The sequence below is a fragment of the Emydura macquarii genome, unplaced genomic scaffold (assembly GCF_026122565.2).
Source record: "Emydura macquarii macquarii isolate MOO-44397 ecotype Brisbane River unplaced genomic scaffold, CSIRO-AGI_Emac_v2 contig_1790, whole genome shotgun sequence".
Taxonomy (NCBI): domain Eukaryota; kingdom Metazoa; phylum Chordata; order Testudines; family Chelidae; genus Emydura; species Emydura macquarii.
Window position 1 is genome coordinate 15425762 of NW_027131927.1, and position 12544 is coordinate 15438305.

Genomic DNA, 12544 nt, shown 5'->3' on the forward strand with positions numbered 1-12544 from the left:
CGGTGAGGCACGAGTTTCATTTATCTGCCTCTCACCTCCCGGGGGTCAGGAACGACGAGGTGGACTGCCTCAGCAGGTTGTTTCTACCCTGCCACGACTGGTCACTACACCCGGAGGTGGTAACTTTTATCTTCCGCAAGTGGGGTGTTCCCCAACTGGACCTGTTTGCATCGTCCTGGAACAGGAAGTGCCCGAGGTTCTGCTCGCTCCGGGGTCGCGAGCCGGGTTCCATCTCCGACGCGTTCCTCATAGACTGGAAGGGGACCCTCATGTATGTTGTTCCCGCCCATTCCGCTCCTGCCCAAGGTCTTCTTGAAAATCAAGAGGGACAAATTAGACATGATATTGATTGCCCATCCTGGCCGAGACAGCATTGGTTCAGTATGCTGCTGGACCTGTCGATCACCCCACCCGTGGAGCTCCCGAGGCGTTATGACCTGCTCTCCCAGGACTAGGGTCGCCTGCTGCACTCGGACCTGGACTCCCTCCACCTGATGGCCTGGAGGCTCTGTGGCTGACAGAGGGAGAGAGCACTTGCTCGGCACAGGTCCAACAGATTCTGCTGGGCAGCAGAAAACCTTCCACTCAGGTCATGTACCGGGCCAAGTGGAGACGGTTTACCTGTTGGGCGGAGTTCCGGGGCATCCCACCGAGCTGCTCGCCTATACAGGCGATTCTGGAGTATCTGCTCCACCTGAAACTCCAGGGACTGGCGCTGGCCTCCCTGAAAGTACACCTAGCGGCTAGCTCAGCCTTCCACCAGCCACTAGAAGGGAGGTCCTTATTTTCCCACCCCATGTCAGCCAGGTCCCTCAAAGGGGTGGAGAGGCTGTACTTGCAGGTCCGTGACCGAGTGCCTCCATGGGATCTGAACCTGGTCCTCAGCAGGCTAACGAGGACCCCCTTCGAGCCCATGGCTACATGCCCGCTGCTTGTCCTCTCTTGGAAGGTTGCCTTCCTGGTGGCCATTATTTCGGCTAGGAGGGTTTCCAAGATAAGAGCTTTGACCTCCGAGCCCCCCTACACTGTGTTTTACAAAGGCAAGGTGCGGTTGAGACCCCATCCAGCCTCCCTGCCTAAGGTGGTCTCCCAGTTCCATTATAATCAGGATATCTTCCTCCCCGTGTTTTTTCCAAAACCGCACGGGTCGGAGGAGAAGCGGAGATGGCACTCGCTGGATGTGAGACGAGCCCTGGCCTAGTATATCGAGAGAACACGGCCATTCCGGAAGTCAACGCAGCTCTTCATGGCAGTGGCGGACCGGATGAAGGGATCACCTGTCTCCATCCAGCGCATCTCCGCGTAGATCACCGCCTGCATCAGGTGCTGTTACGAGCAGGCGAATGTACCACTGCCAGGGGCTGTTTCGGCACACTCAACCAGAGCCCAGGCCTTGTCGACAGCCTTCCTGGAGAGAGTGCCCCTGCAGGACATCTGCAAAGCAGCTACCTGGTTGTCGGTGCACACCTTTACGTCCCACTACGCCATCGTGCAGCAGGCGGGAGAGGACGCGGGGTTCGGCAGAGCCGTGCTGATGAGAGCAGCTCACTGGTGACTCCTACCCACCTCCAAGGTATGGCTTTTTAATCACCTATATTGGAATGGATATGAGCAATCACTCGAAGTAGAAAACAGGGTTACTTACCAGTAACTGTTGTTCTTCGAGATGTGTTGCTCATATCCATTCTGCACCCACCCTCCATCTCTGCTGTTGGAGTCAGCAGAAAGAAGGGTATGAGGGCCCGCAGGGTCAGTGGTGCCTCATATACCGCGGCATGAGCACAGTACTCCAGGAGTTGCCTAAGCCGACCCTATGGGGTCTGCTAAGGGGAAAAAAGTTCCAGGAACCAGTGCACGGTGGCATGCACTCACCTATATTGGAATGGATATGAGCAACACATCTCAAAGAATAACAGTTACTGGTAAGTAACCCTGTTTTAGTTAGTGTATATAGTCGCCCCATACAGGGCCTTCCTCGACCCCCTGTGGGGATTATGCCCCACGTTCCGGGGTTCAAGAACTGCGCCTCATGCCCTTGATCATTCTCCGTAAGCAACAACATCACGTGTTGTCTCTACAGCCTGGGTGAGATGCACCTTGTTGCCCGCTGCGATATCTGCAAGTCCTTCCCATCAAGGACCCATGATACTCAACTTCTGTGCCTCCACAAGTTTCTCATGGCGGAGGCACTCTGGTGACATGCAGAGTCCAATCCTGGATCAGTGGTGCCAATGGTGCACCGCTCCTCATTGGCAGTGAGCGCTCCACCCTTGGCTTCACACCCGGACTATCGGCACTGCTGAGATATGAAAAGGCACACAAGGAGATCCTCAGGTGCTTCCACAAACACTGCAGCAGGTCCCCATGGCGGGCTACTGTGATGCATTGTGTTTCCTCCATGAGCCAAGCTCGCTCAGGTGAGATGTCGTGTGATGACCCCACAGGACCACCCCTTAAGGCAGGGGGCAAGGCAAAATGGAAATGAGACCTGCCAGCACTGCCAGCTCCCATGATGACTGAGGGTCCCGACAGCCCACAGGTGCATGCTTCTCAGCCATGGCAGGACTCTCCGGACTCCACTCCACATCCCCCTCCTCAGATCAATGGGCAATGGGATGTGCACTGGACACCAAGGCAAATGGATCCACTGGTCCCACATCCCCCCTCAAACTGCTATACCTGTCCTCGCTACTTCCTTCAGCCCTGCGGCCACCTACACTGGCGGATGATCCACTCCTCCTCATCTGCGACCCGACTTCCCTGGTTGCGGTTCTGCCTGCACCAACGTCTCCACTGCCTCCGGAGGCTTCTTCAGACTCAGAGGGATTTTCAGCGGAAGAGCCGCCCACCTCTCTGGTCTCCCAGTGTACTGCAGACTCCTGAACTTGCCCACCTTTTCCAGCCCCCAACGCTCCGGGCCCACCTGGGTGGTACTGCGGTACCATCAGGACCCAGCTTTGTGGCACCACTGGCCTGTGTGGGACCCTTATCGCCAACCATACCCACCGTCGGTGGCCTAGTACCAGCCCATCCCAGCCTCTCTGCCAGCGCTGATCGTCTTGGATCCAGAGGAGGATCCAGAGCTTGACACAGCACTGCCGGTACCAGTGGTCCCAATGGCGGCAGCCTCCTCCTCTCCAGATGAAGCCCTGATCCCACCGACCCTCTTGCCAGCTGACGATCACCACCAGTATGAGGAGCTGCTACAGAGGGTGGCCCTCGACTTGGACGTTCCCCTGGAGGAGGTCCAGGACCAAGTGGTCTAGCTGCTGGATATTCTCCAGCCCTGAGGACTGACACATATAGCTCTGCCCATTCATGACACCATTCTGCAACCTGCACGAGTGGTATGGCACACGCTTGTGTCCTGCGCCCCTACGCCCAAGAGGACAGAATGAAGGTACTTCATGCCAGGTAAGGGAGCTGACTTTATTTTTTCTCTCTCACACACCTCTGACCTTGCTGGTTGTGTATGTGACCATGGAATGGGCATGCCAGCCCTCCGCCACCCCTACCTGTCCACACCTCCAGAGAAGGTGGCAAAATGCTTGAATCTCATGGGCTGCAAACTATTCCTCCGCAGCAGTTCAGTCTGCTTTTCTAATTATCAAGCTTTGCTGGCAAAATATGCTTTTAACAATTATACCAAGCTAGTGGAGTTCTTGGAGGATGTCCCAGAGGACAAGCATCAGCAGTTCCAGGCCCTGCTGGACGAGGGCCACTTGACGGCCATGGTCAGCCTCCAGGTTACGGTAGATGTGGCAGACACATCCTCCCCTCTTAGGCATGGCTCCAGTCATCTGCACACCAACCCACCTATACCAAGTACCAAGAGCCGACCCACCAGTGCCCCTGATATCAGTGCCCAAGGCCATCAGCCACTTCCACTGCCACGCGTTGCCCCAGCAGAAGACCCAATTCTGATGTGACGGTCGAGAGCTGAGAACCCCCCACGTCACTGACTACGGCCCTTGGTGCCACCTTCAGGAGCTGTCCTGCCCTACTTGCCCACCATTGGGGCAAGATCACCACGGATTGATGGGTAATGGAGATCATATGACATGGCTACTTGATAGAATTCCTCACCTTCCTCTCAATGCCCCCCACCCTTGGCTATCTTCTGGGAGCCCCACCCACGACACGCTCATTCAACACAACCCTCCTCAGGAAAGAGTGTTATTGAACCTGTGCCCGCCCCCTTCATCAGTAGGGGCTTCTATTCCCTGTGCTTTCTCATCCCGAAGGAGGACGGGGGTCTCTGTCCTAACCGATCTCCACTTACTCAATATATTCATCAGAAAGACCAAGTTCCATAGGGTGATGCTTGCATCCATGATTACCTCTTTCCCCCAGGGGCCGAGGTTTGCAACCCTCAACATGAAAGACGCATATTTCCATATCGACATCCACCTGGCCCACTACAAATTCCTTCACTTCATGTGGGCGACAACCAGTATCAATTCAGGGTACTTCCATTTGACATCACCACAGCCCCCAGGATCTTCACCAAGATCTTTGTGGTTGTAGCAGCCCACCTCTATTGGCAGGGCCCCCACATGGGGCGGGGAAGGGTACACTTTACTGAGGCCCTGGGGGGCCCGGGCCAGGCTGCAACCCCCGTGGGTATGTTTGTGGGAGGGGGCCCGTGTTACAAGTTTGTACTAGGCCCAAAAAAATTATGCTTGGACCCTGTCCATTGGGGCGGAGGCCTTTGTTGTATTCCACTGCCTGGATGATTGGCTGCTGATGGCTCCGTCACTTGCCAAAGCGACGACAGCAGTTGCAGCCCTCTGCTTGCTTCTTGCCTCGCTGGACATCTGTGTGAACAAGGAAAAATCCCTGCTCCTTCCAACGCAGATGATCCACTTAATTGAAGTGTGCCTGGACTTGGTCACAGCGTGAGCCTTCTTCCCAGCAGTCCACTTTGCCACCCTCATGAAAACCCTGTGCCACAACCTGCACACAATGGTTGTCTTTGTCTCCTCGGCCACATGGTGGCCTGCACCTATATGATGCCACACACGCACCTCCATATGCGCTGCCTATAACTGTGGCTCCTCCTGGTATGCAGGCCCCACATTGCCCACCTGGACTCGTTGATCATTCCCAGCTGGATCCTCTTCTCACCTAGTGGACTGATCCTACCAAGGTGCTCCGAGACACCCTGTTCGCCACCTCCATGGCCACCCTCACCACGGACTCCCTCCCTCGTGGGGTGGGGTGCAACAGTAGGCCAGCCATGCTGCACTGCGCAGGAGAAGTGGACTCCCAGGGAAGTGAGCATGCACATCAACACACTGGAGCTGCACGCGGTCCACTAGGCCTGCCATGCATTCTTGCCTCTGCTCCACGACCAACACGTCCAGATCCTCTTGGACAATACCACCTCTGTGGCATACATAAACAGATAAGGCAGCACCAGATCCCAGTCACTCTGCACAGATGCCATCCGCCTTTGGAACTGGGTTCTCCACCACAACATCGTGCCCCATACGGCGTACCTCCCAGGGACACACAACTTCCTGGTGGACACACTCAACAGGACCTGGTATCTTAACCATGAGTGAGAATTTCAAAACCCCATGCTCCACTCCCTCTGCCGGCCCTAGGGAACCCCGCTCTGGGACCTCTTTGCCACCCATGCAAACTGCAAATTCCCCCTCTACTGCTCCTGAGGGGTCAGGGGATAGGACTCCAAGAGTGATGCCCTTCTTCCATGGCATGACAGCTTTCGGTGTACTTTTCCTGCAGTTCCCCTCCTTCCCCAAGTCTGCTGCAAGATTTGCCGAGACTGAGCCAGAGTCATCCTGATAGCCACACACTGGCCCGGACGGTTCTGGTTTCCCAAGCTATTCAGACTGTCTGTCTGCCCACCGATCAGCTTCCCCACACGACCAGACCTTCTCACCCAGCACAACAGCAAGGTTCGCCTTGACGGCCTGCTTCAACTGACGGCCTGGTTTTTGGATGGAGCTCACACATAGATAACACCTATTCATCACCCATCCACTGTATCCTTACACACAGTAGGTGGGAGTCCACGAGGGCATGCTACACCATGAAATGGAAGCATTTCCCCTCCTGGGTGCAATGCCACCACCTGCCCCTCCACACTGTCTCTGTGCCCGTAATCCTAGATTTACCTCCTGGAGCTCAAGAACTCAGGTCTCACATTCTGCTCGATCAGCACCCACCTCAGGGCACTAAGCACCTTCCTCCCTCCCATGGTTGGCTGGTCGGTGTTTATCCACCCTACCACTACCTGGTTTCTGAGGGGCCTGACGAACTGCTTCCTGCTGGTCCTTACGCCTCCCGCACCCAGGACCTCAGCCTTATGCTGTCTGCCCTCACTCAGCCTCCATTCGAACCCCTAGCCACGTGTTCCTTTACCCACCTAGCCATGAACATCCTCTTCCTGGTGGCCATCACCTCTGCCCGGTGGTTCAACAAATTGGTGGCCATAATGGCTGACTTCCCGTATACAGTTTTTCATAAAGACAAAGACTCCCTGTGCCTTCACCCTAAATTCCTCCCAAAGGTCGTCTTCAAGTTTCATCTCAATCAGTCCATCCATCTCCCAGTCTTCCATCCTAAACCCCACACCACTCCCACAGACAGGATGCTGCACTTTCTGGACTTCTGCAGGACACTGGCCTTCTACTTGGGCAGGACTCATGCCTTTCACATCTCCCCACGCATCTTCATAGCCATTGCGGAAGGGTTGAGAGGGCAGGCCCTCTCCTTGCAGCACCTATCCAATTGGATCTCTGAAGTGCATTACAGAATGCTGTGTGTGCTCCAACGCCACACCGCCCGGCAGAATCATGGCACACTCCATGGGACGCACGGAACCATCTCCGTCTCCCTGGTGGACGTCCCCTGGCACAAGCTCTGCTGTATGGCAAAATGGTGCTCGGTTCACACCTTCACGGTGCACCATGCCATTTAGCAGTGGGTGGCCGCTGATGCCCTGGTAGGCTTTGCCATCCAGCAGCAGGCCTTCTACTCACTGTGCCCATCTCCGAGCTGATCACTGCTCTATGCTCACCCGCATTTGGAATACATCTAAGGAACCAGCACTCGAAGAAGAAGAGAAGGTTTCTTACCTGTAACTGGAGGTTCTTTGAGATGTGTGGTCCCTATTTGTATTCCAGTACCTGCCTACCTTCCCTTCTGCTGCAGGCTCTCTGGGCAGTGATAAGAGGAAGACTGAGGGCGCATCACCCTGCATAACCTGTTGTAAGCTCGTGTGGTGCACGTGGCGACATAAGGCGGCCGTGCAGCTCAACAGACACGGATGCTGAAAAACTTCCGCTCCGGTGCACCTGTGTTTGGAATACAAATAGGGACCACACATCTCGAAGAACCTCTAGTTACAGGTAAGTAACCTCCTCTTACCATGTGCTAGCACAGTACTGTGGTGTTTGGGCTACAACACTCGTCACAGAACTTGTTGAAGAATCTGTTCTCACTTAACTACAAAAGTCAGGAAAACACTTCTATGTGTATTGGGTTCTGTTAAACTTTTCTGTAAGCTAGGTTTTAGGTGTAAACTACTTATGTCCCTTTTAAGTAAAACGAATAATATTGTCAACATTTACCAGAGGTGATTCAGTTGTATTCTGTGAATCCCTTTATTTCTAGATAGCTTGGATCTGATAGGAGAATTTGATATATATAGAATATGAATGGTTGTTAAGTGATAAACAAATTTCAGACTAGAAAGAAGATGCAGACTTTTAACAGTGAGGGTAATCACTGGAACAATTTACAAAGGAATGGGGTGGATACTCCATCGGTTGAAGTCTTTAAATGAAGATTGCATATGTTTTCTAAAAGATCTGCTCTAGTTCAACAGGAATTAATTCAGCAAAGTTCCATTACCTGTGTTATACAGGGAGTCAGACTACAAGATCACAATGGTCCCTTCTGATCTTAAACTCTGTGAATTTATTCAATTGCTTATGAAGGGTACCAGCGCCACCTTATGGTGTGTAATGGTTAGAGGAGCAAGAGAGTTGGGGGAGGAGAGGGTGGCTGTGACATTAGGGTGTGTGAGTGCCAGTGACATCACTCAATCATTGGGGGTGTGATTCTGAGGATGGGGGAAGAGGCTGCAGAGGGGTGCTTTAAGAATGCAGGCAGACCTGTAACGTGAGAGGTTGACTTGTTAGGATCAGGTGCAGTCACCAGGTTGGCTGATGTGATTACCGAGAAGTCCTTGTTATGTCAAAATAAGAGCAAACGATATTTTTGACAAACGAGCACATATCTTTCTTGGACCAAGTTGCAAAGGAGTCCTAGTATGCTGGCTCTGTCAGATTGTATGTGATGCAATGCCTAAGCACTTGGCTGAGTTGGAGGTGGTCCTATTAGAAAGTACTTTTCATGACCTTAACATGTGGAAAGCATGTTATTCTGGTTAGTTTGACATGATCAAAAATACTTGTAGTAATAATGAACTCTCCAAAAGATTATTGAGGTAACCTTATGGCTGAGATTTCAAATAAACCTCAGGGAGCTAAGTACCAAACTCAGGAGGCTTCTTTTACGATCCCTGCCTGTATCTGTAAATGGGGATAATAATCTTTATCTACTTCTTGTAGAGCACTGTGAAAACATCAGATGGCAAGCATTCTGGAAGTGCTATTATGTGGTGTTTGTGGTGGTGAGGCTGGTGGTTGTTCTGAATTGTGCAGGGAGAGCAGTTATTTATCCTGACACCATGGTATGGGTGCCCATTGCTGATTTTGGGGCTGATGAGAGACACACACACAAACTTCTAACTGAGAAAATGACCGTTGCTCTGGATAAAAATGAAGAAATAACAGACATTTGTGGCTAGCATTTATTGTTAAAGCTGATATTGTGGTTGAACATGATCCTTTTTTAATATATTTTGTTTCAACAAAAATGCCATACCATCTTCTTAAACACTGACTTACAAGTGCACATTCTTACTCTATGAGGAGAGTAAAAGCAAATGCAGAGGAGATACTGGAGACTTTTTTTTTTTTTTTTTTTAATAAAATTGTGCTTTTAGCTTTTGATCAGTTTTCATTTTTCTGAAATTTCCAGACCCCTTCACACATGTTGTTTACAATGAGCCCAGAAGCCTTTTAGGAGGAGTTAGTGAACTATCCAGACACCTTCAAATCACTTCCAGCTGCATAAACTCAATTGGGTGCTTTGAGAACTCCAATTTCAGTTTGACAGAAAGCAGGAGGATGCCAGTGCTGCTGAAAAACAGCTGGATCAGTAGGAGAGAGGAGTTTGAAATGACTTGTTTTCCATGAGCCTCTGCACCCGTCTACTACAAGTCATAGGTGGTCAGACTCCGACAATGCTTCTCTTCATTAAGAAGGTGAAATAAGGGCATTGTCGATGCAGCATCTTAAAATAAGAGGAAAACTGTAGAAGAGCCTATCTGCCTTTAAAGTATAGCAACGGGTTGGAGTAGGGGAAAGAAAGGGGACTGAGGAGTTCGGAGGAGTGCTAATGGACCAAGTTTGACTGCAGTAGGGTTCCTTGACTGTAAATTAGGTCAGGATTTGTTGATTGGACTAAGGTTTTCCTTTCTGATGACGTTCAAGCTGTAAACAGTATTTTATTGTGTTGTGCCGTAAAATATGCTATGTTTTAATGAAGGGGAAATTCAGTGGCTGTTGATGTGGAACCCTCCTTCCCCACAGCTCAAAGGAGTGCTATTTGAGCTCTAATTTAGAGAAGCACTTCAGGAACTAGGGGAATTTATTAAAAATATTTTTTCCTCCAAGATGTAACCAAAATGACAGCGATTAGAGCACTAGTTCCTGCAAATATCGAGCTGTACCTGATCAGAATGGCAATTGCACTGCTGCAGAAAGGGTGTGGAAATGGTCAACTGAGCCAACAGTGTGATTCAGGCAAGAAAAGCCTATCTGCTGAGTCCGAAGGGCTGCCGGCCACAATGGGACCAGCCCAGAAAAGCAAGGAAGGAATGTCGTGGACTGAAACAAAGGTTAGTAAACAAAGTTGTAAACTGGTCTGCTTCTGCAAAAAGAACATTTGTTTCACAGAGACAACATCATAATGCTTGATTTAAGGTGATGTTTATAATTCCTTTAAGTGTTCTAATTAACTTTTTATACATCAGTTGTATAAAAGCTGTATTTTTATCACAGCTCAAGTTTTGAACCTTTTGTTAATTTACTTAAATCAGCTTTCAACAGGAGAAACCTCCAAAAATAACACATTTAAGATTCCGGACACCCCATCGAATGTAAGTGTATTCCTAAAAGACTCTCTAGCTCTGGACAATACTGGAAGTGCCTGTAAGTTTGCGCCACCTGATAGCTGTTTATTTGTCTGTGTGAAATGAGTTGGTGGTTTGGTCTGGTCCTGAAAGTACAGGTATCTTAGGGACAAAGATCTTAACTGTCACTGGATGGCAACCATAGGCAGTTTCTGAGTGGCGAATGGAGACTGGCTCCCCCCCTCACCTCTGGGAGTGATCCCTCCCATTGTATATCAAGGCACATGGGGCCAGATGATGTCTTCAAGAGCCACAGGTGGACGGGGACCCTTTTTGGCTGACACCGTCTTACACAGTGGAAGGGGGAGAACTGCACATCTCTGCACTAACTTTGCCATGTGGCCCCTCCATTCTCTGCAGCATGTGTTCCATTGAAAGCTGAGTGGGGGGGGAGTCCCTTGCCACACAGCTCTATCCAAGCTGTGGTACAGAGGAGCTGGAGTTACACAGATGATTCCCGGAGGACAGGGAGCCCACACATGTGGTCTGTGTATGGTACAGGTCCCCTGGTGTTCACAAGTCTGGGGAGAAGAAATTCCCTGCTTGTTCTAAAGCAGGGGTAACCTGCTCTCCCCTTCCCCCACCCCTGCAAGAAAGGTCTGTGGGAGTTGTGCAAGAGGAATATCCTGGAGCTTTTCCTGCTCTCAGCGAGGTTGCACCTATGTTTTCCATGAAAAGCGCTGTTCTGAGCTTCAGGTGGAGAGGGGAAGCTTTTGTAATCCCATGTGCTTTCCTGTTCTGTGTGTAAATAATATGAATGCCTAGAAATGTCTGTCCTGCACTGTTCAAACACTACCCACTCTTGTGTGGAATTATGAAGACCTTCTCCAGCCTTCCAAGTCGGCCAAGTCACTCAGGTTCCCTGTGCCTCAGTTCCCCATCTGTACAATAGGAATAATGCCCTGCTTCACAGGAATGCTGTGGGGATAAACACTTTAAAAATTGTGAAGTGCTCAGATGCTAAGGTGATGGAGCCCTATGAATGCCTAAATAGGTAGATTGAAGACTGTGCTGGGCATTTAGGAGCAAGGTGGACTTCTGGACACTGTGATTGGGCAGCAGGGTATAAAAGCGCTACCTGACATGTCACTCCTGAAGGGAATGTTGCATTGTGAGATTGCAGCTGATGAGCTACTTACACCGACGTGGGTACGTGTATCTATGCTGGTGCTGTGGCTGTAGAACCATATGAGCTGGGGAGTTGTGTTGCTTTGAAAAGCAGAATAACTATGCTAGTAAAAGCGGAGGCTTTTGTCAGAGATAAAATAAGTGTGAATATGTTCCAGGTTTTGCTGAAAAATGAGTTTTGCTCCAGTTTTCATTAACTTAAATAATTTTGTGTCATTTGCTAACTTTGCTACCTTCCTGCTCACACCTTTTCTAAATAATGAATAATATATTAAACAACAGGGATCCAATATAGAACTCACTCAACCTTTCGCTGATGAACTTTCACCATTTATTTCTACTTTGCATTTCTTGTCTCTTAGCCAGTTTTTGATCCATGACAATACTTTGCCTACAGTGTTTCTTTAGTAGCCTCTTGTTGGGGATTTCATCTTAACACTCTTAAGCTCATAATCCATTTTACTGGCTTTGCCAGGGCTCTGTTTCAATTTCCAGAAGGATATCCTTTTGTCTCGAGTAACCTCTGGAGTCTTGCCACTTAGCCATGCTGGTTTACTACTTTCCTTCCTGCTTCCCTTCTGAGGCTGCCCTTATTTCCTGGTGTTGCCTCCGTGCCAAATCCAAAGACTTCAATTTCTGCATAAATGTACTTCTATTTGTAACTGATGTAACAGATCCAGTGATGGATCATTATTGACATGGTGCATTTTAACAGCCACAATAAATTTACCATAATACTTTAACAATGAATGTACAGGGACTAAGATGAGAGAACTGAGCTCCTGTTCATTTATGACTTAGGGCCGAGTTCAGTGCCTTTGAAAGAAATGTTCTAGTAACCCAGTACCAATCTTACTTTTGTTATTGCTTTTAAAGGGGAATTCAGTGAAGCCAACCACACACACAGACAAGTTTGCGTCCAGTGCAGGAGCAGAACAAGATCATCCACATATGGATTCTTCACCTTGGGTAAATTTGTGTCTTTATAACACGTGATAGTCTTGCTGGTAGTGAGTAAGATGGGTAATCTATTCCAACGTCCTATTTTTGATTGTTCATATCTTTCTGAACAACTTTATTTTGGGCTGAAATTTCCCAGCACTTAAGTGATAGGATGATAGG

At 49.8% G+C, this 12544-nt stretch overlaps 1 protein-coding gene across 4 annotated transcripts in view; it reads left to right on the forward strand.

Moving 5' to 3' along the window:
* The window catches only part of WRN (WRN RecQ like helicase), a 127844-nt gene that overhangs the window by 111906 nt on the left and 3394 nt on the right, over window positions 1–12544 (forward strand). For all 4 annotated transcript variants that reach the window (XM_067556962.1, XM_067556965.1, XM_067556963.1 and 1 more), the window contains 2 exons: window positions 9777–10000; window positions 12299–12391. In XM_067556962.1, coding sequence (XP_067413063.1) covers window positions 9777–10000; window positions 12299–12391 — 317 coding nt within the window. The remainder of the gene's footprint in view (window positions 1–9776; window positions 10001–12298; window positions 12392–12544) is intronic.